The 27951-nt window shown below is 37.4% G+C and overlaps 2 protein-coding genes across 7 annotated transcripts; one reads left to right on the top strand and one right to left on the bottom strand.

The window, feature by feature from the left end:
* Nucleotides 1-167: 167 nt before the first annotated feature.
* heca (hdc homolog, cell cycle regulator) lies at nucleotides 168-6933 on the top strand. 5 transcript variants are annotated; one of them, XR_009422203.1, is made up of 6 exons: nucleotides 168-568; nucleotides 2017-2046; nucleotides 2137-3249; nucleotides 5079-5233; nucleotides 6430-6679; nucleotides 6711-6933. XR_009422203.1 is itself a non-coding variant. In XM_059498423.1 (5 exons), exons 1-5 carry the CDS (start codon nucleotides 412-414, stop codon nucleotides 6592-6594), a joined length of 1620 nt encoding a protein of 539 aa, XP_059354406.1. In that variant the 5' UTR covers nucleotides 168-411; the 3' UTR covers nucleotides 6595-6933. The 5 variants fall into 5 exon arrangements, 4 of the variants coding, with proteins under 4 accessions (XP_059354406.1, XP_059354407.1, XP_059354408.1 ...); XM_059498423.1 differs by having other exon boundaries at nucleotides 6430-6933; XM_059498425.1 differs by lacking the exon at nucleotides 168-568 and adding an exon at nucleotides 650-750 and having other exon boundaries at nucleotides 6430-6933.
* Nucleotides 6934-12080: 5147 nt separating this feature from the next.
* Nucleotides 12081-27652, bottom strand: txlnba (taxilin beta a). 2 transcript variants are annotated; one of them, XM_059498422.1, is made up of 10 exons: nucleotides 27499-27652; nucleotides 25428-25713; nucleotides 23908-23999; nucleotides 23041-23211; nucleotides 17928-18122; nucleotides 16315-16434; nucleotides 15581-15655; nucleotides 14664-14756; nucleotides 14163-14258; nucleotides 12081-14074 (listed from the first exon to the last, which is right to left on the bottom strand). In XM_059498422.1, exons 2-10 carry the CDS (start codon nucleotides 25708-25710, stop codon nucleotides 12548-12550), a joined length of 2652 nt encoding a protein of 883 aa, XP_059354405.1. In that variant the 5' UTR covers nucleotides 25711-25713; nucleotides 27499-27652; the 3' UTR covers nucleotides 12081-12547. The 2 variants fall into 2 exon arrangements, with proteins under 2 accessions (XP_059354405.1, XP_059354404.1); XM_059498421.1 differs by lacking the exon at nucleotides 15581-15655 and adding an exon at nucleotides 15447-15521.
* Between the last annotated feature and the right edge of the window lie 299 nt (nucleotides 27653-27951).

Here is a 27951-nt window from a genome sequence, read left to right as displayed (position 1 = left end):
TATATCACTTTTAAAGCCATATGTGGCAAAGAATTTATGACTAATAGTTTTAGCAGTATGTCGATTATTTATTTGCTCGGGACTCCCTCTTAGGTCTGTGCTGCTATTAATAACTCCGAGCTCTAGGTCTGGATCAGAGATGGAGGCGGGGCTAGAGGAACATTCTCTCTTCAGAGCAGGAATCAAAACAAGAGAGGGACACGCCTTCTTCATGGTGTACCTCTGCTGTCAAGATTGCCTGCACAAATCTGGAGGAGGATGATGATGAGGATGATGATGATCGAACTGTAACATCTGCACCCCCCGTGCATTACTGTTCGCAGTGAATTCGCCAATCACCCTCGACATGATATCCGCAGAAATGCTTGGTGGCGGTCGCTGACAGGCTGCATTCATACCGAGCGCACCATTATGCCCAACCAAAAAAGCAACAAGGGGAAGAGAAATAAACGCACGAACAGTAGCGGGGACGAGCAAGAAAATGGAGCCTCTGCGTCTGCGGTTACAGGAGGAACTGCCTCGGTGTTGACTGGAGCGACAGCGGGTCCGCCGAGCGACAATAGAAGCGGTAAGAACGTCACTTCAGTCAATGTTCTATCAATGCTACGTTTCTCTAAACGTGCGTGCGCGTTACCTTCCTTTTAATGTTCCCTCGCTTGCAGCAACTTGTTTAGTGCGCGTGTCATCACCATCAGATTGTTACGACATTGCATGGAGATTTCCGTGTCTTCACTTATCTTGCTGCACAAGGTGGTTGCTTAGGCCTTGTTCAAGGGTAGATGCACTTGGAATAGAGTTGCATGCGATTTGGGGATCAGTGTTGTGTAATGGCAGATCATATCACGCTAATGATGTGCAGTTAGAGTGTTTCAAAATCCATATTATCGCTTTGGCTCTTGAGGTAATGGAAGTGGAATCTATCTTTGAGTGGCAGTTATGAATAATGACATACTGTATTTACAGCAAGAGCTGTTGAATATCACTGCTCTTTTATATTCAGTACTACAGAACGATGTTTATTTTATTATTTGTTGTTACTGTTTATTGACGGATAGCAAATATGTTTTAGGCAAATTGTATGAACAACAACAACAGAAAAAAATTAGTTCAGAAAACTTTTTGCAGGTGATGTATATGCTGAAATCTGGACTGGAACCGCTTTTATGAGTGGAGCGGAGCCACATGGCTGTTCCTAAATGCGTTCAAAATAAGCTTTGAGCACCAGACTCCACTCCATGTTTTAAATTTAACTTGAGAGAAACCCAGTAAGAGCGATTATTGAGAAAACAGAAGAAAACACAGTGACACAATTCTGTCACTCCATACTTATGTAGTCTGGATTGAAAGGTAGTGAACAAACAGAAAAAGCAGCGCTTTACAATCAGACTTAAAGAATGAAGCTCTCTATTGTATAATTGTCTTTCTCTGTCTCCTCAGGGGACACACACTCAGACTTCATTCATAGGAGTGTTGCGTAGTATTTGTTCTATTTGAGTGGGATTCGCACCCACAGAGTTATCATAAATAGAAATGATGTATTGAATGTACTGACATTGAACGTTCTGCCAGTGAAGCTGCTTGAATCTATGAATAGATGTCCGTTAATGAATTTGTTGAAGGTTTGCTTTATTCAGATGTTTCTCATGTTATTTTTTGAGGTTGATTTATTAATTCAGTCATTATTTTTTACATTAGCGTACAAAACATTTAACCCCACGTAAAATAACAATACTTTTTTTTCCTTTTTTTTTGGTGTATAATATAAGGCATTGTAATCTGTATTACCGTACATATATTTTACCATATAGGAATCCAGAAATATAAATCCTTACCCTCATGTTGTACCAAGATCATTTTTTTTTCCTGGGACAAAAAAAAGATAATAGGCAAAATAACAGCCTAAGTCACAACTTTTAACAATTATTTGACAATTAAGTCACTTTCATTGCATCTTCTTTTCACCTACGATGAAAGTGAATCACTTTAACATCTCTTTTTCTTTTCCACCGAATAAAGAAAGTCATACTGATTTGGAACAACATGAGGGTGAGTAAATAATGAAAGCACTGTCATTTTTTGGTGAGCTATTCCATCACATTAAACCTAAATGAATATAATCTTGACTGTGTTTGGCAGGGGCCCCATGTGCCACTCCATTAGTGTGCAGTCTGGGCCGTCCCATTGACCTTGAGAAGGACGACTACCAGCGTGTGGTGTGCAACAGTGAACTCTGCCCTTACGGCAATTGGATGCACCTGCAGTGCTTCTATGAGTGGGAGAGCAGCATATTGGTACAGTTCAACTGCATCGGCCGGGCCCGCAGCTGGAACGAGAAGCAGTGCCGACAGAACATGTGGACCAAAAAGGGCTACGATCTGGCCTTCCGCTTCTGCTCCTGCCGCTGTGGTCAGGGACACCTGAAAAAAGACACGGATTGGTACCAGGTGAAGCGCATGCAGGACGAGCGCAAGAAGAAGTTGCCAGAAAAAGGGAGCTGGAAGCCCAGCGCTTCTGCCTCCGGAGGTGGCGCTTGCGGTGGAGGTGGTCCGGAAGCTACCGATGAGTCTAAGAAAGGGAAATCATCTGCAAGCCATAAGCTAGCACACCGTGGCTCCAGTCAGGAACTGTCTCGCAGACAATCAGCAGATTGGCAGAACTCTCAGGAGAGATGTCACACTGGTACTCCCAATGCCGTCGGCGGGGTTTCCCACGGGCTCCGCTCCCCTTGCGAATCCCCCGCTCAGTCCCCTCCTTCAGGCTTCTCCCCGTTCTCCCCCCAGTCCCTCAGTGGCCCGCGGTGTTCAAGGCACCTGGGTGAGTTTCTTAAAAACGCGGTTCATATGGAAGGACACAGGAAGCATCTGCTGTCCGGAGGTGGGGTGGCACGTGGCGGGGCTCAACTTGAGCAGGGAGCCGCTAACATGTGCCTCCCTCGGCTTTCTCCCGGAGACAACCCTGTGCAGTTCTTAAGGAGACTGGATCTTTCTGAGCTGCTCACGCACATTCCCCGCCACAAGCTCAACACCTATCATGTGCGAATGGAGGACGATGCCCAGGCCGGACAGGGAGAGGATCTCAGGAAGTTCATCCTCTCTGCACTCAGTGCGAGTCACCGCAATGTGGTGAACTGTGCCCTCTGCCATCACACCCTGCCCATCTTTGAGCAGTTCCCTTTAGTGGATGGAACGCTGTTCCTGAGCCCTTCACGCCATGATGAAATTGAGTATGATGTCCCTTGCCATTTACAAGGTGAGCAAATTAACTTTCCTCACTATTTCTCATTCACTTCTCATATATATATATGTTTTTTTTATATTAGTGTGGAAAGTGTTATTCTGCATCAGTGTCCCATAAATTTCTACAATTTATTATACATCAGTGTCCCATAAAATTTCTCTGCTCACAAGTTTTACAGAGTTCAGTTGAACTTATGTTCTGGTTTACAATAACATATATGCATTTGGCAGGCACTTTTATCCAAAGCAACTTATGGTGCATTCAGGCATAAATGTTTTTGCCATGTGCGTTCCCTGGGAATCGAACTCATGACCTTTTGCATTGCCAACGCAATGCTCTACCACTGAGCCACAGCTTTAAATTCCATTTTCATTCATTTAAACAAGTTTCAGTTAATGCGAACTTCCTGAATTATTTTAAGTTTGAACATTGCTGTATTATTTTAAGCTTACTCAGTTTCACGAGTTCACCCTTACATCTAATCTGAAAGCGAATAGTAAGCATATTTTGGCATGCTGTCCTGGGGGAGGGGTCCGGGCCCGGAGCATAGCCCGAACCCAAAGAACTCCCCCTATCCCTAATTTGGGATAAAACAGATTAGAAGTGAGGAGTTGGGGTGGAGGAGGGATGCTGAAAAACTGTCGTAGGACAGGAGGTAGGAAGGCTGGATATATATATATACACTTGTTGTGCTAGTTAAGATGGTTAGCTAAACGAGATGCGAACTTTGTTAATAAAACCCCATGTAGTTTTGTTTTCTGTAGAAATACACTCAGTCACTTTAATATCATCAATGCTTAAGACAAATAATTTATGTTTATTAATTTGGCAGACAGTTATGTAAAGCAGCTTAGACTGCATTTAGAATGTAATTTTTTTCACTATCAATTTTATGACATCTTTTTTTTTTATTGAAATATTGAGTAAAAATATAATTTAGGGATGCACAATACATATGTTTAGAATTGTTTGCTAGGCAATATATTTAGTTTTTTTTTTCAATCTGTATTGGTTATTAATTGTTCATGCTCATTTCTTCTGTTTTAACATTTAGAATACTTCTGTTATATTCTAACACTCATTTAAAGTTAATCTTTAAAAACACAAATAATTCAGTAACATTGTTAAGTGTCATCTTAAACTAATCTCATTACGAATATAATATTTTTTAATACACATTATAATGTTGTGATGCATAAAATCACTTGTAGCATTTAAAATCAATAATTGTATTTTTTCTTTAGCATTTTTATTAATAAGTTGTATAGAATTAAATATTTTCCTTTTTTTGGTTAGGAGCTATTACATGAAAATAATTATTCAACAAATTTTTAGTATTAATATATTTACAGCAGTGATATTATCAGTATACCTAAAATAAAAATATCACTTAGTACCTTGTTTTTTGGTATTGGTTCACATTGCCATTTTTTTTTTCATCGAGTCTCTTTTGCCCTGGTTAGAAAAGAGCTTTTACTTTTTTTGGAACATTGCAGGCACACTGTTAATGGCTAAAATGCCAAGAACAGCAAAAAATGTCCCATTTCCAGCTTTTCCATTTTTATAAACTGTGCATGTTATTCATTTTACCATAACTAAAACAATTCAAGTATCATTAAGTAGCTTTTGAGAATGAAATATGACTGTTGTTAAAGACTAAAGCAGTTTTGAGCAAAGTACCAAAACATAAATTACTTTTCTTCTTCTAATAAAAAAGCAAAGCAGCTGTGACAGATAATAATGCTTTGATCATGGCATATCATTAAATCTCTATTAGAATATATTTTCATTAATTAGAGTCTAATTGCAGTTTAAAATGGCTTTCTGTTTATGTTCTAAAGGGAGGTTGATGCACCTTTATGCCATCTGTGTGGACTGCCTGGAAGGAGTGCACAAAATCGTGTGTATAAAGTGCAAGTCCAGGTGGGATGGAAGCTGGCACCAGCTGGGCACAATGTACACATACGACATACTGGCTGCGTCACCCTGCTGCCAGGTAATCAATTTGTTTGTACTAAATTATATTAAAAATATACCTAAATTATATATATATATATATATCGAGATCAAAATTAGAGAACAATCTATAAACAGTAGATTTTCTTTTCTGAAATATAGTGATCAAAATTAGAGAACAGTAACCACTGTAGCTAGAAAGAAGATTACAACAAAAATTTTGGAGGGTTACAGCTCTCAGAAATTAGTAGGAAGTGTAGAGACCCCTGCTTTGAGTGAGCCATAAGGACGTCAATAGTTTCTCACACTGGGCTGGTGTGATCTTGGGCCACTCTTCTTCTAGTTTCTTCCATAGTTCAGTAACTGTACAGTAGTGGGTTTCTTCGCCATAACTTAGTCACCAAGGATTTTCCAGGAATTTTCAGCCGAGCTTAAATCAGGAATCTGGGAAGGCCATTTCATTATTTCAGTGTTCTTGGCTTCAAGGAACTGGTTTACCCATTTTGCAGTGTACGGGGGCTTTGTCTTGCAAGAAAATTGCAGGATGATTGGGAGATGCTTGCAGGGAAGTTACTGCATGTTGCTGAAGGAGGTTCTGATAAATATTTGCATTCACCCTGCCATGTAGCTTTATAAGAGGCCCAACTCCTAGTGCAGAACCATGACACTTCCTCTTCCACCTTCCACCGACTTATTTATGCACTTGGGTTTCAGTCTTTCCCCAGTTTGACGCCAAACATAATGTTTCCCATCAGACCCAAATAAATTAAACAAGAAATTACAGATTTGGAACGACTAACTTCTTGTGCAGTTGTTAAAAAGGTCATACCTTTGCCCTTCATCTGTACAACGGATATGGGAGGAATGCTGCCAGTTAAATAGGAAATTGGCACCATATGCCAGATTAACACCAATGACTTGGTGGTATCTGTAAGTGTTCTCTAATTTTGAAAAGGGGTTTTTTTTTTAATCTCATTTAAGTTTTTTATACTGTGCTTCAGAATAAAATGAATGTATGAAATATGCTTAAAATACTGTCCATCTACTCCTGTTAAGATAACTTTAAACAGAACCAAGCAGTGATCTTGAAATTTAGGAAATTGAAATCAAACTTAGATCCCCACTGTGTATATATTTTGTGTGTGTGTGTGTGTGTATACATACATACATACATATACATATATATATAAAACCAAATTTCAGTTTTAAATGCACCACCACTCTCTGTCTGCCTAGGCCCGGCTGAACTGCAAGCATTGTGGGAAACCTGTCATAGACGTACGTGTGGGCATGCAGTATTTCTCTGAGTACAGCAATGTACAGCAGTGTCCTCACTGTGGCAATCTGGACTATCACTTTGTAAAGCCATTCTCCTCATTCAAAGTTCTCGAAGCTTATTGACAAAAGTTGCATTTGCATGCTAGTATTTTCCCCTGTTTTTTCTATTGATAGAATTACTTATTTTGGGCTCTTGTCAACACTTTGTGTGGAATTAGTTATCTTTAGGAACAAAATAGAAAGGGTCAAAGCATACGATGCTGATCGTCGAAGAGCGTGTCTTTTATTAAAAGAAAAAGGGTATGTTTTTGGGTATATACTAATGCCACCCTTGAAATGTTTGAGCTTGCATTTTAAAAAAACAAAGCAACAATACTGTGACAAGTGAATGTATCTCTGTATGCCAAATTTGCTTTTTTTGTACAAAAACAAAACAAGAAAACAATAAAATACATAAAAGGATCTTTCTTTTTCACAGACTAATTATTAATTATTCCATGGCTTGGTCAGTTATCTTTTTGATCTCAATCTCATCCACCCAGGGCCTGTCTGCATAATTCCTGTTTTCCATATCAAATAGCAATGCTCAATGAACATCATTATTGCAGATGAAGCAGCTTCTTTGATCAAATGAGCAGGCACTCTCATGTGGACAACCTTTGGTTTGTGAATCTTGGGAGACAAAGACGCTTATTGAATGGCAGAAATAAATACATTTTTAGGTAAAAATTTAAATGTACTAGAACAATATGTGGACTCTTGTGGAACAACACATTTTTGTGGAAACAGTTTCTACCGCATGGTTGTTATTGTTTAATAATAAAGCATCCCTAGAAAAGTCATAAAACAAGCATCTATAAAATGTCAGTTAACATTTACCATACCATTAGATCTGGACTTTCGTTGGTCATGATTTTGTCTTCTAAAAATGAAATAATAAATAAGATAAGATTATATATCTACAGCCATACAAAAGCCAAACACAGTAGCTACACATACAGAAACTCAAGATCAGATGATGTAAAGTGTACTCCGTTCAAGCCAGGACTGCCTGCAGGTATAACTCAGACTTGCTCTGAATCTTCCTACAGAACAAATGTATTTGGGTCTGCTTGTGTATTAGTATGTTTAGGCCTAAAAAAAAAATTGTTTGGTTCCGGTTTCCGACCGACCCTGTCAATTTATGTGCGACCCAAATTTATTTTATGAGACTGGGGAAGAACGGTCTTTCACACATCGTTAATTAAATTACAGTTTCCTTTAAATGCTGTTTTACACTTAAGTAATCCGTTAAAAACCATTAAGTATTGCATCAAAACCCTTTAACTGTCAATTCCTAAAGTGAGCTATAACTTAAGGTTTGGAAATCGTAACATTAAGAGAAACACGGGGGGAGTCAACAATATATCGCGGAACAGAGAGGGCACTGACAACATGCTGACTGACAGGACATTAACATTACCAGCTTACTTTTAATATGAAACAAAGTCTCATTTGGTTATTTCACCTTTCAAATGTGGTCATTTTTTTAAAGAAATGTAAACAATAAATACCGTTTTGTGGCTCTTGAATGTGTCGAACAGATCGCTGTAAGTTAGATCATCAGTTAAAACTAACTGATAGTCTCTTGCTTCTAGTTAATTTATAGCATCAAAATCAAATAAACCACATAAATGAACATAACAAAGAATGTTGTTTGACTACAAAAAGATGTCTGTACACTCCGTTTTTCAAGTTCAAATCCTCCATGTTAATCTACTATGAGATCGCCTGTCAAACTCCCGCGAAGGCTTTTTGTGTGTGTGTGTGTGTGCGTTTTGCGTGTCTATGGCAACAACAGACTTTAAACGGGAATACAGAATCACTGTCGTAAAAGTACCGGTACACACATTTAAAATCAGCGCGCGCGTGTGTGTGTGTGTGTGTAAAACTGCCACTGGAGAAAAAAAAAATTAATAAAAAAAAAAAAAATTCCCTACCGACCAATGACCTCAACTGACAACCAACCGGAACCAAACTTTTTTTTTTTTAGGCCTTAACCCTTTTACGTGCGAAAAGGTTAACAGGACAAAGGCGGCTTCTTTGTGTATGTGGAGGGATGCTGTACAACTGAAATATGATATTTCTATTTGACCTGCAATGCTTAAGTATGTGGACAAGGTACAGGATCTGTAATCCAGAGTGGAAAATTATGTGAAAGAATTTCTAAATAAATACAAGTCGATACATATTCACTTGCGGATATAGACAATTAATCATTTTGAACAGCGAAAACATGATAGCTGCTTGTCTTTTTAGGCTGTTGCCATGGCAACTACTGCTTGAGTAAAAATCATGGTGTGCAATAGGAGTTATTGTATGCCAGTGACCAGCAGTTAGCATAATTTATCATCATTATTTTGAAAGTCCTTTTATTAGAAGATGCCCAAAATGTAATTTGGGGTTAATCACAATTGTTTTAAACCTAAGCACATAACCTGCCCTGCTGCATTTGTGCTATCAGCATGAAGTATTCTTCCAATTGTGTGGTTTATTGAAAATAGATGTGTTTTTAGGAGTGTGCAACATTTATCATATATGATAACAATTGGTGTTTTAATGATGTGTGAGCTGAGATTAAGGTGTATCACTCATTGCAAAACAATAAAAAAACACCTAGAGAGTCCAAAAGCAATCACTGTGTGATGAAGCTTATAAAGCAGTTGTAATGCCCTTATGATTTATTAAAAAATATCTCTGTATATATATTTTTTTAAATAATAATAATATTTTTTAATAATAGATTTTAAAATTTTTAATGTCATTCATAAATGTGACCCTGGACCACAAAACCAGTCATAAGTAGCAAGGGTAAGTTTGTAGCAATAGCCAAAAATACACTGTATGGGTTAAAATGATCAATTTTGCTTTTGTGCCAAAAATTATTAATGTTCCATGAAGATATTTTGTAAATGTACTACCGTACATCTATAAAAAAATATATTATCATTAGTAATATGCATTACTAAGGACTTCATTTGGACAACTTCAAAGGCGATTTTCTCAATATTTTGATTTTTTTGCACCCCCAGATTCCAGATTTTCAAATAGTTTTATCTCTTTCAAATATTGTCCTATCCTAACAAACCAGTTTATTTATTCAGCTTTTAGACAATTTTTAAATAATTTAACTGCAAAATTGACTGGTTTTGTGGTCCAGGGTCACAAATTTGTACAACCTTATGTCACGGTCAAAAGGAAGGGACCCAAATGCAGAGTGAGTGAAACAAGATTTATTGAAAACAAAAGTTCACAGCACAGGGGTGGACAATCTTGGGACAGGTCCAACCAGCAGGGAGAGATCAATGCCCTGAGAGGTAGACAGTCTGGGGTACAGTCAAAGTCGTTGGTCAAATCTGGGTGGAATGATGGGGAGAAAACCAGAGCAGAGAACAGCAGAGCAGGCAAGCAGAGCGAAGGAGCTCAAAGCAGGCAGTGTCAGCGATACGGTTCTCAGCACCAGGCTCGGTTAGCAGGCCGCCAGGGAGACAGGGAGTCTCAGGCTGGTAGAGCAGGTCAGGAGGGAACACACAACAAGGCACCACTCAAGACCACACAACAACACTACTCAGCACAACACACAGAGAAACAACTTGATGAAAAAAGCAAAACTATAAAAATAAAATACTTTTTTTTTCTTTTTTACTGAAATATCTAAGTTTAGACTGAAAAATATCTAAAGTATAAAATCTAAATAGTTAAAGAGTAGAAACAAGACTGATGAATAACTAAATATGATATACAATTAAATATAAACAAGATTACTAAAGAGCTAAACCAAAATCAGAAAATAAAAAATCAAGAGCAAAAACTAAAAAAAGGATACACAGTAACAGGGCAAGACTGGACTAGCAGCAATTGTCTCTATGGCACAAGAGGAACCAGCAACCACAAGAAGAAAAACAGCACAATATAAAGGCAGGAAAGTACACAAGAACCAGGTGAGCACAATTACAGAAACGAGAACACGACAAGGGCTGCATCCGAAAACTGAAAAATGCTGTCTTCGGAGGACGCATTCCAAGGTAGGAAGGCATCAAGGCACGTCCAAATTCAATGTTAGCTTCAGTTCCTGTCTCCTGAGATGCCTTCATTTTTGAATGCAGCATAGATGTATCCTTCACTGCTTTTGATATCCTTTTGACAATCCTGTGCGTTCCATTCTGTGACAATTAAGCCAAAAAATAAAGATGTCATCTGAAAGTTGCAGTCGGTGGTCAGTTTGTGTGTAAATATGCTTTTGATCAACGTTTTCCACTTTTTATGTCATTTCTAGCGAGAAATTAATATTAGAGCAATGAAATATTCACTTAGTTATCACCAAAGCTCTCTATATTTTGCTGTCGATCATTACACCATTACTCTGCCTCAGAAGCCTGTCCAAAATCAGTTTCATGAGGTGCCTTCGTGCAAAAACGCTGCCTGCAAAGTCATTGCCTGATACAGCAGCGAGGCAGCAAGTCACCTGCCTAAGTTTTCGGATGCAGCCAAGGCCTAAACAAGAGGGCTTGACCAAGGGAAACAAGGAGGTGGGACCACAGGAACACATGGCAGGCATAAACAAAGGCAAATTAATGTGTGAAGACACAAGACAAACAAATAGACATTAAACAAAGACAACATAGACAATGCTGCCAGGGCAGAGCCCTGAAACATTAATTACCATCATGCTGTGGAAACACAAAGAAAGACAGCTAGAAGAAAACAAGCGCATGCTATAAGTTTGATCTCAACATATATAATCATTGCTGTTAATAGTGTTCACCGTTTGTTTGAACACATGCCATTAACTAACTGCATGATTTTTTACTGTACATTTCTGCCTGAATGACATCATCTTGACACAATCACTACTGATCAGCTACTCCTAAATATAAAGTAGAAACTTAAATTTTCTGTGAAGCTGCTTTGCAATTTGAAAAGCGCTATACAAATAAATGAATTCAATTGAATCAGCCATTGAATCGTTTGAATGAATGATTCAATTAATCACTCATTAAGACCGGGACTTGCCAACACCTACTGCCCTAAACCAGCCAAGGTACCAGCACAAAAACAATTTCAGAATAATATAATAATAATATATATAAAATATTAATTATGACAAAAATCTAAACAAAACAATAAAATTGAGATATTTTGGTTAAAACCGCTTACTCCGGATTTTATCAACTGCATTACAATGTTCTAAAAACCAACCACCTAACAACGGCCTGGCAGCTATTTTCTTGAAAAAAATTATTATTTTTAAAAAAGTATTTAGCTGTAATTTGCCTTGTTCACACAATGCTTTGAATTTAACTTAAAACTTTTACATCTAATTACACCAAGAAGTTCTCAACTTTTTAAAATGTTTTACTGGAATAAAACATTTTTACGTCATTTCCCATGTGTGACAAACCTTTTCCATCTCCAGTTTGAAAGAGGTGTAAATTTCATAGCTTCACAAACACCTTAAGTAGCTCTGTCCAGAACATTGGAAAACCAATTGCTTAGCTGGCTTTTTCACACAAATCTTCGCATTTAACTTGTATTAGTCATATAATCAAAGGTCTTTGTGAAAGAGAACATTTTATAAGATTGTCAAGAACAGACGTTTATTTGAAGGTACTAAGAAAGTATTACAAGTGGAAAAAAGTATCACACCCATCTCTAAAAATTCATCTTTATAGTAAACTTTCATAAAGGAACGTGTCCTATGACCAGTCTGTCATCATCTTTATTAACTTGTAGGGCCAATTCAAACTGCACAGACAGACACAGACCAATGCAGACAGGTACAGTAGGCCTACGTCACTTTCCAAGACTCGATAAGATTCAACATTCTGTTGGCAAAAACAAGCACAGACCAACACCAACAGATGCTGACAGGCGTAACACACTGATCAGACAAAACCTTTCAAACGTGTCTGTTGTCTTTATTGGTAACTGTCAGTGCGGTGTGAATTAAACCTGTCTACAGCCAGACTTGTCTAACTACACAAACAAACTAATCTAGAGATGATTAATAAAAACTACTTTGGTAATACATTTCGGCTTAGCTTTTATTCTGACCCTTTGCAGAACCTTTCTTCTTGGTTGAACTTTGTTTTTTAGGCTGGGCTTTGCCGGCCTTCGCTTTTGCCTCTTGGGATTTTGAGGCTTGAGGCTTTGTCGCCTGTGCTTTGGGTTCATCAGAGGCAGCTGCGGCATTCTCAACATGTTCCTCTTTGAAGGCCTCTTGTTTAGGCAGCTCTGGTTCAGGTAGCTCAGGTTTAACAGCTTCAAGTTTGCACTCTTCTTTCATGACAGGTTTTGGCTGTTCCTGTTTGAGGGTCTCTTGTTTGGATGGCTCATGCTCTGGTTCTGGTTCAGGTAGCTCAGGTTTAACATCTTCATCTTTGCACTCTTCTTTCGTGAAAGGCTTTAGCTGCTCCTCTTTGAAGGGCTCTTGTTTTGGCGACTCTGGTTCAGGTAACTCAGGTTTAACATCTTCATCTTTGCACTCTTCTTTCATGACAGGTTTTGGCTGCTCCTGTTTGAGGGGCTCTTGTTTGGGCGGCTCTGGTTCAGGTAGCTCAGGTTTAACAGCTTCATCTTTGCACTCTTCTTTCGTGACAGGTTTTTGCTGCTCCTGTTTGAAGGGCTCTTGTTTGGGCGGCTCTGGTTCAGGTAGCTTAGGTTTAACAACTTCAAGTTTGCACTCATCTTTCGTGACAGGTTTTGGCTGCTCCTGTTTGAGGGGCTCTTGCTTGGGCAGCTCTGGCTCTGGCTCTGGTTCTGGTTCAGGTAGCTCAGGTTTAACAGCTTCATCTTTGCATTCTTCATTCGTGACAGGATTTGACTGCTCCTGATTGAGGGGCTCTGGTTTGGGCAGCTCTGGTTCAGGTAGCTCAGATATAACACTTTCAAGTTTACACTCTTCTTTCATGAAAGGCTTTGTCTGAGTGGATTCCTGTTCGACCGTCTTTTCTGATTTTGACGCCTCTTCCTGGCTTGGTTCCTCTTTGACTGAATCTTGTATTCCTGTCTGTTGTTCAATGATGTCTGGTTGTAGAGGCTCTTGAGAAAGTTTGGATTCTGTCTCAGATTTGGTGGGTTCAGGATTTGAGGGTACTAATGGCTTCTCTTCGTTTACACTAACAACCTCTGCTTTGTTTTCTTCTGTGGTAGAGGATTCATCTTGTATTGATTCTGGTTCAGTAGACTCATGTTTGGTAGCCTCAGGAATTGCTGGAATCTTTTGTGCCGTCTCTTCTTCCCCACTATCAGATTCTCCAGCATCATCTGTTATGGAATTTACCAAGGAAGCTGCAAACTCCTGCAGACGAATCTGCTCCTCTCGCAGCCTCTTCATCTCTGTGGTCAACATGGGGTTGGGAGCTAACTTGGGAAGTTGGACAAGCTCTGGAAGCTCATCTACTTGTGGCAAATCCACTGCAGCTGCTAGAGCCTTTTCTGAGGACCGTATTTCTTTAATCTTGCTATATAAACTTTTTCTTTCATCCTGCAGTGCTTGGCACAGAGTCTCCAGACGGTCGATTTTCAAAGTGAAGAGTTCAAACTCTTTGGCCTTTTCTGATCTCTGTTGGAGTGGAGTTAAACAGTTAGTAAGTGAAATACTAATGATAATCAAATACTGACAAGCCATTTACCTCATTACATTACATTACCTCCTCAATCATTTCAACAAGAGCTTTATTGCAGCTTTCAAACCGTGTCTTCCATATGTCCGACTCCTTTTCCAGCTTTTTCATCTTCTTCGTCATCTGTTCAAATAAAAATGTGATTAGCATAAGACTTATATGCTTTAAAATAGACAAAGGCATTTTAAATTGTTCACTGCAAGAAAAAAAAAAAGAAATAAACAAGTATTTTGTCATATTTTACAGTTAAACAGAGAATAAGACTTGTTTGTTGCAGAGATTGTAGCATTAATACGAGTGTGTTTTATCTTGCTGCATCAGCAGAGTTAAAATAAAGTGGAAAAATCTGACAGTGCAAAATACACTTTTAAATAAATTTTTTGTGGAAAAAAAAGTCTATTTTATGCAGTGTTATTTCTCATATTTTCACTGGAATACAAGTATAAAAAACAACAACAACAAAAACGAATCATTTATACTTTTTTCCTATCAACTTTCAGCTCTAAAAGTGTGCATAACACAACAAACCTTGTCCATCTCCTGTTTGAAAGTGATGTAAATTTCGTTGCTTTTTGCTAGTGTGTTCTGGAACTCATCAAACTTCTGGGAGTACAACGCAAGCTGTAAAAAGAAAATTAGTGTTAGCATCCAAATTCATAACTTTGCTGATTTAGAGACAGTGAGATTGCATTCATTTCCTTATAGAATTAACCAGTATTTCTCAAAATATTTATATACAGTATTTCTCAAAATATAGAAATCCTACCAGGATTTCTCTGCTCTAAGACAAAATAGTATTTCTCGATATGCACCAGTTTTATGATGTTTTTGTGTCCTTGGTTGCTAGAAAACCTCAGCCTTTATTTATTGTAAAGGAAAAAAGTGAACAATATATTCTTCAGAATTTCTCCTTTTGTGTTCCACTGAAGAAAAAAAGTCATACATCTTGTGAACGACATGAGGGTGAGTAAATGACACAGAATTTTAATTTTTGGTTAAACTATCTCTTGAGGCACATAAAAAGTACTTTATTATGGTCTACACAGGAATGTGAAGCTCTCATTATAGTTTATTTTTTTATTTTTTATAAACATCCGTCTATAATTTATCTATCCATATCAACTGAAATGAATCCAGACAGAGCATTTAGTGCAATTGCTCCTAATAGATATGAATCACCATTATAAATGAATTGCCTTTTAAAGATTGATTGGTTTATGTGGTTTGTCACACAGCTCAGTGAGAGAAACACCACAGCTAGAGAGTAGAGAGTGTTGGATTGTGGGTAATGCCACAGCGATAGATATTCACCTGGGCCTGCATGACAGTGTGCTGCTCTTTCAGCTCTTTAGCCTGTAGTTTCCACTCTGCAGCCTGAGTGAGTAACTGGTTAAACACAAGACACACACACAAACAGGTGAGAGAGGCCGAGAACTTGGCATTACCTGTTTCTTCATCTGTAACTCCTGTTCCTTCATAGCGCAGCATTTCTTTGTTTTTTCAATAGCCTCTTTAAGCAACTAACAACATAAATGGTGAGATGTTAACATGTGCCAGTTCTTGAGATTCACTGAAACGTTTTTATAAACAGGGTCTAAAATGAACTTTTTGCCTCATGTGAGAAAATTTTATTTATTAATAGAGGCTATATAATATTTATACTCCTTTCTTTTTATTATTATTATTTTCTATTTATTTATTCTAATATGGATATTTTGTCACTTGAGATGAGCAAGTGACTTTATATCATAAAAGTATTGTAATTTTGTTCTTTGCATTTTTGTTTCAGTACCTTTATTTGAGGTTTATTTCACAAATGTGTTCCCACATGGAATTATAGAGACCAAACGAAGATCCAAGATACATTTTTGACGGGAAATTTTCCACGGAGAAGACTTGCAATTCACTCACCAGATGTTTTCTTTAGCTGGCAGCTTCATTTGAATGACACATTCATCAGGAAAGGTCACATTATCATTCATACATATCAGTTTAATATATTATGTTGCAGTTCCTTTTACAAGCTAGTTTTTAATTGCATTTTGGCACTTGATGATTGTTCATTTTAGACCCTGCTTGTAAAGAAAAGCATTGTAAGCACATGCAAATGAATTTGCCTGCCCTTCGTTTTGCTTTAGGCAAATCTGAAGAGCCAGGATAGGAGATCTGTGTGTCTTACATATTCCTTCTCCCTTTTGTGCTTCTCTTCAGCTTGACTGAGGAGCATGTTGGCTTCTTCCAGCTTGGCATCAGACAGTTTCTGCTGTAGATCTCTGTGTTTGAAGATCTTCTCTAAAGTCTGCATAAAAATACATAATATTAATTTAGACGCAATGGGGTCATAGCTGATTTAATCTAATTCCATTCCATTGGCCAAACCACTTGTCCTAGATAGGGTCGGAGGGATGCTGGATTTTATTTCCTTTTAATTTTCTAGTTTCCCTTTCCAGCTCTTGTAATTTCTGGGAACAACATTTAAGGCAGTGCATTTTAACATTGAGAATTTGGGTTTGCCTCTATTCTGATACACCACACAGTGTGATGATTAACAAGCAGAACTGGTTCCAGGATCAACAGCCTTTCTTGTTCTTGGAACAGCTTTCGTGACAATTATTTTACACCTACAATCAGGGTGGTGATTGGTCAATAGGGATGTTGTTGCAGGAACATGTTCTTCTTGTATAAATAACATTAAGCACCCGCTCATATGATGTGTGTCTCTATCGCAGCCAGCAGAGGGCAGCAGAGACACGCTGCACAATTTATTCGAGTTAGTTCAATTCTCGGTGTCGAATTTAGCCCACAACACAGCTGTGTGCGAGCAGCCTCTGTGGTACCCATCAGCATGACAGATTGAGTTTAACTTCCCCACACATCAGGCTTGTCATTCCATCGGTCGATCCTCATGTGATTAGATACAGAATACTGAGTGTTTTACAAGGTGCTATATTCACTGTCAAACCAGGCGTGAATCCCTGAGTCAAAGTAAAAAAAATACCAGTATCTGCTGTGCATATAGCAGGATTAGAAAGTGTGAGTGTGTAGTTTCCTCCACTTAGTGTTGTGAAATTACAGCTCTGGCAGACTCCAGCTCTAAAACACGCATATGTTTTTTATGCACAGTGACTGTAAAAATTGCTCATGTAAATTTGGAATAATTTTGTAAAGTTTTTGAAAATCTCTTATGCTCTCTAAGGCTGCACTTGATCAAAAATACTCAAATAGAAAAAAATGTAATAATTTTTTACAAAATTACAGTGTTACTGTATTTTTGATCAAATAAATGGCAGCCTCGGTGAGCATAAGAGACTTCATATGACATAAAAAAAATTATTGTTCTGAATTTTTGACTGTAATGTAATTGCAGAGTTTGAAATAAGTTTGGAACCCCAGTAATGACTCATTCAGCTTTTCAGATGGACCAGAACAAAAAATCAAATCGTATCACACACTTACTCTAATCTCGACTGTGCCTCGGGGTGCAGCTTTAAATGGATTTGTGACTGAATCGCTTTGACAGATGTGTTAGATAATGGGGTGTTTTTCGTTGCACAGGTCTTCGGTCTGCTTCACTCCGTAAGCGCATATTTATTTTAGGGTCCATATTAACAGATACAGTCTTCACACTGCCCACATAAACAGCACAGTGCTGTGTAGCTGAAATTAGAGTTTTGTTATGCAGCAGAGGGACTGTGAAAGGTGGGCCTGCTGTATCTCTACTTATGTGTGGATTTAATGCATTTCAAATGGTAGGTGTAAAGATATGTCTTGTGTGTTGTTTTCTGTCTGTACCTGTTCTCTCCGCTCATACTGCTCTATGATGGTCTTGAGTTTACTGGCCAGCTCACTATTTTCTTGGCACAGCTTGTTGTTGCGGTTACTGTGCTGCTCGATCTGATTCTGAATGTCCACCAGCGTGCTCTGGAAATGATCGGTGATCTCCTTCCGCTTCATTTCATCCTCCCGCAGCCTTTGCAGACTCTCCTCCTGCAGGGAAAAAGAGAGAAGGAAATGAGTGGGAAATCTGGGAATGTGCAGCCTTAAGTGATGAAAGCAATCTAGATCTAGTATTACGTGAGGGTGTGAGACTAGACGGTAAGTCAAATAATGTATTGTATTTGATAGCATTCTGTATAGAAGAAACTATATTTTAAACGTTTGTGGAATAAAATGGCCAACTCTTACTTCAGCTTATTTCATAGCATGGGTTTTATATAGTCTAAATACAGACAGTCATATACAATTTTGTATTTGTATAATATAATATTACATGAAAAGCCTAAACGTAAAATCACTTAAACGAAACTTAAACGAAAATGAGAAATGTTGCATCGTCAACTAACTAAACTAAGTTTTAGTACTAAAATAAACTGATATAAAATGCATTAAATATATATATATATATATATATATATATATATATATATATACATTTATTCTGGTGGAAATTACTATAAATAATCTTCATATGTTACAAATTAATAAAAATGTACAATTTAATTACTTATTGTGTGAAAATTATTGAAAAATGCACAATGGTTTGTTTTTCACTTATTTTAGATTATCATCATTCTAAAACATATGATATTAAATATAATATTATAAAATGCTCATGATGGACTTTTGTATTTTCATATTAACACAGATTGGAAGTCTGTCTCTGGTATAAAATATATATAAAAAAGATAGATTTAAAAGATAAATAAAAAGGCATTTGAGAAGTAACAAAGTTTACGAAAGAGTTGTAACCTTTATTTAAAAAAAAAAAAGAAACGCTATTATTTTTAATAAAAGTAGTACGTCAGTAACGGACAACCTTTTGGAAGGGGCTTTTATTGTTAAAAGTGAAAGAGAGAGGGAATGGACATGTTATAGGCCAGACTTGAACCTGAGTGGCCCACATAAGCACCATAGTGCTAACCGCTACTTTAACTGCATTATTTTTCTACCTTACAAGGTCTGGAAGTGGTGAAGGCTAGCTAATGATCATATTAATCAAAGGATGTAAATGACATATTAAGCTACATGAGATCTATTGTGGCACTATCCTTTTTAAGTATCTGGGATTGGACGTGTGAATATTAAACAGGCCTGCCATCCAATGTATGCGCTTTGTAACCATGAGCTCCTGTTTCAGAAGTACGAGCTTCCTGACTCAGCTATTCATAAGGAATCCACACATGGAGTGTTCCTCTCCAGGGCTGAATCTTTTTGCCTGCCTGTGTTTACACATGACATGAGTATCAAGCTTCCACCTGGGAAAGCTGAAGCTGTATTACCACTACACAAGCTCATCAGGGAGGTGAATCACTCACATAAGCGCGAAGGAAATGACCCCAGATTAAATCTAATTTATGGTCCTCATAGCTGAGAGTCGCATCTACACACAGGGCTTAGATGTTCTGCTCTGACCCGCTCATTAATGGCTTCCATAATACTTGAATATAATTGACTGGGGAGTGAACAAGGTCAAAGCCAGCCTCTAGGGAAGGATAGCATCAACTTCCAAAGGCATGCAGAGTTTATATTAGAGCAAGAGTTTAATATCTTCAATGCCCGGAGGAGAAAAAACAATGCAATCGTAATTAGAAAGCTCATCTGAGTCACCTTACAGACCACAAAAACTGAAAAAAGTTTATGTGTGTGGATGCTGGGACAGAAACTACTACCTTTTCTCACAAAGTCCACCATGCACCTGTTCGTTGAGTAGTACAAATGTACTGAAATCAGTTGCTGAACTGCAAAGAGAAAATGGCTCCAGGTGCTTTGCGCAAGATTCATAACATCTTTCATATTATTTACACATTCACCAAATGGAGGTAATATTGTTTCTTGGAAGGCAATATAATTGTTTGGCAGAGTGAAAGAAATGAGTGGACTGCTATATCCGACAACTGGAAACATTTTAAGTGCCGAATAACAGTTTTGTAAAATGACAAATATGGCATCTCAGTTGAGAGAGGCATTCAGAAATTAGGTTGCAATTTTTAATATTCAGAACTATTTACATGAATCAAAAACATACAGTGCGACCAGTTAAGTCTGATTCCCAAGCTCTTATGAACTGTATCTTTTAACGAATCAAAAAATATAGATTCCCTTGTTAATAACTCTTATGAGTCTGTTCTTTTTATTGAATCGTGTGAATGCTAAACGTAGTGATGGGAGAAACAAAGCTTTTTGAAACCCTAAATTATTTGTCTTTGCAAAACGATTCACTGTTTGGATGCTCTCAAACACCACAGGATGGTGGCACCTGCAGGTCAAAATCGTGTAATTGCAATGTATAATGACACCTTTTACAAATCACTTGTAAATGTTTTCAGGAAGAGTATCTAAATATAACCAAATAATTAAACACTATTAAATATGACGTTCTGTCAAATTTGTGTTTTTTATTTATTAATGTGTAATGCATGTGTGTTAGAGTTTGGCAAACTAGGTAGCAATTAAATATTGTTCTCCCTTTTGTATTACACACGCATATTAAAATTCATTACATTTATTAAAAATGAACCTACATTATAAAACTAACCCAAAATCTGTTAAAACTATGCCTCGTTTTTCAGTTCACACTCGAACCATAGGAATTTCAAAATGTTTTGAAACCAAGGCTTGAAGTCGGGGTAGATTTTTTTTATATAACCTTATAATTTGTAATGAGAGAGGTAACACTGTAAAAACATAAGGTATTTAAAAATTAAAAATAAACTACCTTTATGATGTAATATATAAATATAAGTAATTTTCTAATGCAAACTTGATCATTTTGTGTTCTTGTTTTTGCAATATTTGGTATAAGAACATATAATATTCATGGCACTTTTTTAGATAAACAATAAAATTAGTTGTTTTCAGCCAGTCACATGATCGCTTGTGATCTCAACTACTCATTGTAAAATAAAACAGCTTGTAAGTGTAAATCTAATTGCAATATTTATTTCTTTATGTGTAAAGCGTTGCACTGTTAAATCCATGCAGAATTCAGCAGATTTCACCTCAAAATTAGCACAGAAAATATAAAAAACTGGGATGTAGATGTATTCACTGTAGCACCAACAGAACGAAAGAACAGGAGGCCATGGCCTCTGCAGTGATTTGAGCCAGTGAGACATTCTCTTTGACGTTTGATTTATAAAAGAAGGGCAAATGCCACTGAAGCTCAGTAATGCGATCCCTCTTGTCATAGTAATCTGTCAGCAGCACTTCAAGTCTGAAAAGCTAGTGTCTCATCGATGCAGAGACACAGAGTGCAATAACATCCCACTGGGCTCTAAGACGCTGTCTCCTCAGAAGAAAGTTGAGTCGACTCAATCTCAGCAATCAAAACACTGACACAGGTAACAGGATAATAATAGGAAAACATATCAGGTGCTCAACACTCTCCCAAGTCAAACAAGTTGAGGTCTATTATTGTGGTCTTACTGTATCTATTTCAGGTAAATGTATATATATACTAATTTACGCAACAGAGCATATATATATATATATATATATATATATATATATATATATATATATATATATATATATGAAAATGTTGTTGCAATTTAGTATTTTTATTTGCGTCATCAGACTACTGTTCTAAAGACTGGGGTCAGTGGGGTCAGTTTTTTTAAATGTTTTTGAAAGATTTATCTTATACTTTCAAAGGCGACGTTGAAGGTACAATGTGTAGATTTTAGCGGCATCTAGTGGTGAGGTTGCGAATTGCAACCAATGGCTCAGTCCCCCGCTCACCCCTCCCTTTAGAGAAGCTACGGTGGCCGACACAGGTAAAGATGGCTTTGTTAAAGACAGCAGAGAGCAATGAGATTTCTTTACAAAGGTAAATTAAGGAATTATATTTACTTTATTCAACAAATCGATGTTATTGTTAATGTTAATGTACTTGTTCATCATTGTGTCAGTGTTTTATTCGCAAGAACAACAAACTTACAAAGTCGGGGAAGTCGTGGCCTAATGGTTAAAGAGTCGGACTTGCAATCGAAGGGTTGTGAGTTCGAGTCTGGGGCCGGCAGGAATTGTAGGTAGGGGGAGTGCATGTACAGTGCCACCTTCAGTATCATGACTTAGGTGCCCTTGAGCAAGGCACCAAACCCCCAACTGCTCGCCAGGCACCGCAACATAAATGGCTGCCCACTGCTCCGGGTGTATGTTTACGGTGTGTGTGTGTGTGTGTGTGTGTGTTCACTGCTGTGTGTGTGCACTTTGGATGGGTTAAAAACAGAGAATTCTGAGTATGGGTCACCATACTTGGCTGTATGTCACTTCACTCACTTAAAGTAGTGATGGGAAGTTTGGAAACGCGCTCTGTAGAGTAGTTTGTCTGTTTAGGGCTACTGTAGAAACATAGTGTGACTTACATGTAAGGGGACCCGCAGTGTATTTAGATAGAAATAGCTAAACCTAATGTAATAAACACAACATAGTTTTGTATACATATATTACATTGCATTTCTGTAAATAGAGCGTTGTAAATATTAAACATTGCACTTTTAATTTGACTGAAATAAACTCAAATAATACAACTATGAAATATTATTCAAATTTTAATATATGTAATTTTTATAAATATCTTTTACTCCAGGTTTTACTCCAGGTGTCACTGAAGTGTGCTTATATGGTGCTCATAAAACATTTTTTATTATTTTCAATGTTGAAATCATAATATTTTTGTGGAAGCCATTATACTTTTTTGATGAATAGAAATGTAAAAAGAACAGCTGGCTCCTAACTGACCCCAAACATTTGAACGGCATAAGAAAATAGGCATAACTATTTTAAAAACAGAATTAATTCAGACATATTTTTTTCATAAATACATGAAAATAAACCTACCAAGATAGCTTGACCTTTCTTTCACACTCAATTCTCTCAAACTGTCAGTAGATCATGTTCTCACCTTCAGTGTCCTGTTATGTCTCTGAAGCTCCCTGCAGAGCATCTCCAGCTTGCTGCGGGCCAGGATGGCACGACTGTGCTCGAACTGAAGCTGATCTCTCTGCTTGACCAAAAGACCCTGTCTCTGCCGAAGCTGCTCCAGCTGTTTCTTCTCAGTCCTGTGTTCCTCCACCTGCCCCATATGCACAAAACACACACAGGTGTGATCCACACCTCATCTTATGCACCTCTGACTGCTCTAAAGCTGCTTTAGATAATGTCTGCCTGGTTGTCCTCAAGAGGATTTTGGAATGACGGGATACAGACTTTCCCAGTTTTCAAGGCCCTTGGATTATTTCTGAGAATAAGATTTGGTTTTGTCAAAACTGGGAGAATTCCGTCATATTTTAGGCTTTTTTCTGTGTCTGCCTGTCGTTATCTCTGTGTTGTCATATTGAAGAGATTGTTGTGACTTTCTTGTGTGGCATATGGCCTCAGGGGTGTCGGACTGGGGGTAAAACCAGTACTGATTACCAGGGCCCCAAAGGAAGAGAGGGCCCTTGAAAAGTCTTGAATATATATTTTCAGGAAGGGGGGGGGGGGTTGGGGGGTATTAGGACTGCCTATGCATAGGGCACGGGATCTTGGGCAGCGCCCCTGTATGGCCTTGTGTTCAAACTTGCATATTCAGCCCAGGGCGTCAAATATTTAGGTCATTGCAGTATCAGTGAAACCACTCTTTACATCACAGCAGGCATTCGTTTACTTTCTCTCAGTGTCAATCCAGTTTGTTCTATTTGTTTTCTCTTAACTGTCCTCCATGCATTGTTGTTGCCGATGTTGAAAACTGCTCAGAGAGCGGCGTTCTCTCATGGGTCTGGATACTCACCAGCTCAGTGTATTTCTTCAACACCATTTCCACTTTCTCTTCTGGTGAGCCGAGCATGTTCAGGCTTTGCAATAAGGATGCGGCCTCTTTACCTACGAGACAAGCGTTTTCTGTTCAGATCAGAGAACGAGAAGATAAAGAAGCAAGCTTCAAAATAAACCACTTTTCTGATATTTTATGATACATTTATGGTACTTTTTTGTTGTAAAAACTAGGGATGCACAATAAATATCGGCCGATAATAAATGCATATCTCGTCTGCTGATAATGAACGTGGATTTGCGTAGCTTGTCAGTTGACAATGGCTCTGTGTAGTAACAGCTGCTCTATGTGAAATCACGCACCTGATGGAATTTACTGCTGATTAGAGAACCGGCTTTACTGACGAGATGTGCATTAATTATCGGCCGATATTTATCTTTCACCCCTAGTAAAAAACTTTAATACGCCTTTGTTGTAACTAAACTGAATTGAGTGACCAGTGCATTATTCATATCTTCTCTTTTCGTGTTCCACAAAGTAAAGTCATACAGGTTTGCAACAACATGAGGGCAAGCAAGTGATGAGTGAATTCTCATTCTTGTGTGAAATTTTCCTTTAAGCCCAGAGTGTGTCAGAAAACTAAGTCAAGCACTATAGCTGTCTGCATTTTGATGGTGAAGTGTGCCTTAGAGTATTCTTTTCTTGAGAATGTAAATTTTCCAGACAGTTGATTACTACGCTCATGGCACTCGACCATCCTGCTGATAGAAAAACCCAATCACTGTTTATGGCTCCATCTGTGCGATTGAGAGGTGCTGCATATGGCATTATTTTTCAAACATAAAACAGTAATCAGTTTTCTCACTGAAATCTCTGCTCTGTGGGTCATTTAAGATAATGGATGTCATTCATGTCACTCAGTCATACATTACTGTTCAAATGTTTAAGGTAAGTAAGATTTTTTGCTCAAAAGATTTTATTTATGACACATTAAAACTGATCAAATATGACAGTGAAGACTACATTACAACAAAATCTATTTCAAATTATTAATTATTAATTTTGGACTTTCTATTTATCAATGAATCCTATAAATTATGTATACATTGTTATATATCAAAAAATATTAAGCACTGCTGCTTTCAACACTGATAAGAATAATAAAAAAAAAATGCACCAAATGAACATATTAGAATGATTTCTGAAGGTTCACATGACAATGAAGACCATCACTGGAATTCTTTTTGAAATATATTAAAATAGAAGACTTTTATGATGTATAAAAAAAAAAACTTGATATGGCACATTGTAACTTATTATTTAGGTGGTTGTCAAACTTAAAATGGCACCTATTTCAAAGAATGGCCCATGTAATTTCTTAACCAATTATTTAGTTATTTGGCAATACCAGGGGACCTTTAATGGTGTTGAGCAAAATTAAAATTCTCTTTGTGAGGTTTAGTTTTTTAGTTACTCTGTTTGATCTCAAGACGTTTCCTTTGTTTATCAAATGAACAGAACAAAGGCAGATCGCTCACCCAGGCCCTTGAGGAGTTTCTTATCAGCTTTTTGCTCCTTCTCTGGACTGGCACCAGCTTCTTGTGGGTCAGCTTCTTCATCAGCCTTTGCCTCCTCTTCCTTTTTCTCCTCAGACTCCAGGATGGAGATCTGCTCCTGCATCAGGCTCGATGCCACTCCATACGTGTTGATTATATCCTCTAGCTGCCGGCTGAAGTCCTCCATGGGATCCACTGGCTGCTCCTCAGGGTCATTGACTTGTTCATTGGCATTCTCAGAGGTCTGGTCAATGCCCTCCATCATATGCTGCAAAAAAAAAAAAAAAAAAAAAAAAAAAAATCATAAAAGTGCTTCATAAGAAAGCAGATTGATTAGCAGAGGTAGAACAACCAATTGCTTGATTACGCTCTTAGTTTGATGCTGAAATGAGATTGTTGAAATTAATGAGAAGTGCTTATGCATTACATGTAGAGAGGTTTGATATGACTCCCTGAAATCACCAGCCACTAAAGTGAAGATGGATGGCTTTTGGCCGTTTTTGCATAAATAGAAGGAATGTATGTTTGAAATGCATGAGGTTGTTTGTAAGTAATTTGACTTTAAATTTTGGGAAATTAAAGAAAATTTGTTAATGTGTTTGCCTTCGGCAGAAACTATTTGGATAATAGAGAAATGACCTTGAAAAACAAATAATTGCAGAAACTTAAAACTGAGAATTGGAAATAACTGCAGGGAAATGTGAAGTAATAGTCTATACAATAACGATGGCCAATTTAATAAGTTCTATTTATCTATCTATCTATCGTGTTTCAATTTTGACATGTACTGATAAGGTTGTGTACTGATATTTTGTTAATATTTATAAATATGTTTATTTAATTCTGTTTAAATTAAACTGTTTTCTTGTTTAATATATTTTATAAACGTAATTTAATCCTATAATGGGTCACATGACCCTTTAGAAATCATTCTAATATGTTGATTTACTACTAATGGACCATTTCTTATTATAATACATTTTCAAAACAGTTTTGCTGCTTAATATTCTTTGTGGAACCTGATATATTTTTTCATGATTCTTTAAAAAAAAAATTATGTAGTTATTAATTAATTGTTTTATTGACCCCAAACTTTTGAATGAACTTTACACACACATTGGGTTTCCATATTTTATGGGGACATTACATAGTGACGTGGTTTTTATATTGTACAAACTGTATTTTCTATCCCCTTTACCCTAACCCTAACCCAAACCTTTTAGATTTTCAGAAAACTTAATTCTGCATGATTTATAAGCTGTTTTCCTCATGGGGACAAAAAAATAATAATGTCCCACAAGGTCAAAACTGACTGGTTTTACTATCTTTGTGGGGACAGAGTAGATACAGATCTACTTAGTGGCAGTTAGATAAATTCTTAAACATTTTTAGTTACATCTGATCTCTAAGCTACATGTCTGGTGGACATTTGAAGAGAGACAACAAGCGGCTTGTGACACAGAAGGCTAAAGGACGGGGTGCAGAGAAAATAGCACAAATCACAGTGGCAGAGCCTCTAAATCTGATGTGTCACTGATAGCGCCAGGCCTGAAGCCCTTCAACTCTACAGAGCTGATTTCATGTGGAATGAACTCTGAGATTCCAGAGGTTGTTTATGTTCCAGCTCTGTTGCTTATCAGGTTAAAATTATATCCCCCATTCCAAACCCATGCATGTGCATGCACCTACCCCTCCTTGTTTAGCAACATGGCACCTGTTGTGAAGCCACATGCTATTTTTGGACCCTCTAAATATGGACAAGCTATTTCTTATTCTAGCCACGTAGACTCTGATGTCAATGGAAGCAGTTTTATGCAAAGTGGAACAAACTATGACTATTTTAAACATTTGCATTTACATCTAAACAAAGCTAAGAGTAGCACATAAGCACATTGGTGCTTATTACATATTCATAATAATGAAACCATGCTATAATGACTGAAACAAAACGTACAGTCAAATAAATCCAACCAAAAGTTTCTCAAAGACACAATGGGGACAATCAGCTCAAAATCAACTAAAGTCAAATAAAATAGGACAGCTCAAGACTTACCTTACAGTTTTCTGTTCGGGTTCAAATAGAAAAGGAGGACAATGAACCAGCCAGTCCACAGTTTTATCAGAATGAAAAGGAGAGGTGAGGGGGCTCCAAAAGGACTTAAGACAACAGCTGACAGCATGAGCCCCTCAAAATAACCTCCACTGGAACACCAATGGAAGTGTTGTCCAAACACTCTGAATGAATCGGCCTGTCAAGGTCTTTCTACTTAGGCTTTTCAGGAAGACAGCTGAGGAGCTAATTTTGTAGTATCCTTTGAAAGGCTTCAGACTTGTTATTATAGATAGTTATCAGATCTACTAATCCAAAATTCATTCTGGTTTAGAACTGGAGGTTGGTTAGAAGTAAAATTATATGTTTATTTATTTTATTTATTTTTTTAAGCTTGATAAATTAAATGATTGTCAGATTTTTTAAATGGAAGAGTTTATTGAACCTTAAGACAAA

The sequence above is a fragment of the Carassius carassius genome, chromosome 18 (genome assembly GCF_963082965.1).
Source record: "Carassius carassius chromosome 18, fCarCar2.1, whole genome shotgun sequence".
In the NCBI taxonomy this organism is placed as follows: Eukaryota; Metazoa; Chordata; class Actinopteri; order Cypriniformes; family Cyprinidae; genus Carassius; species Carassius carassius.
This window is presented reverse-complemented; position numbering and strand designations above follow the sequence as displayed.

Bases quoted from the DNA above. Each gene is read 5' to 3' on its own strand.
- heca (XM_059498423.1), top strand. From the start codon at position 412: ATGCCCAACCAAAAAAGCAACAAGGGGAAGAGAAATAAACGCACGAAC. The intron at 569-2,016 runs GTAAGAACGTCA...CACCGAATAAAG, and splicing joins GCCGAGCGACAATAGAAGCG to AAAGTCATACTGATTTGGAA. The intron at 5,234-6,429 runs GTAATCAATTTG...CTGTCTGCCTAG, and splicing joins CTGCGTCACCCTGCTGCCAG to GCCCGGCTGAACTGCAAGCA.
- txlnba (XM_059498422.1), bottom strand. From the start codon at position 25,710: ATGATGGAGGGCATTGACCAGACCTCTGAGAATGCCAATGAACAAGTC. The intron at 16,435-17,927 runs GTACAGACAGAA...ATTTTTATGCAG, and splicing joins AGTATGAGCGGAGAGAACAG to ACTTTAGAGAAGATCTTCAA. The intron at 14,075-14,162 runs GTAATGTAATGT...CCACTCCAACAG, and splicing joins TTGTTGAAATGATTGAGGAG to AGATCAGAAAAGGCCAAAGA.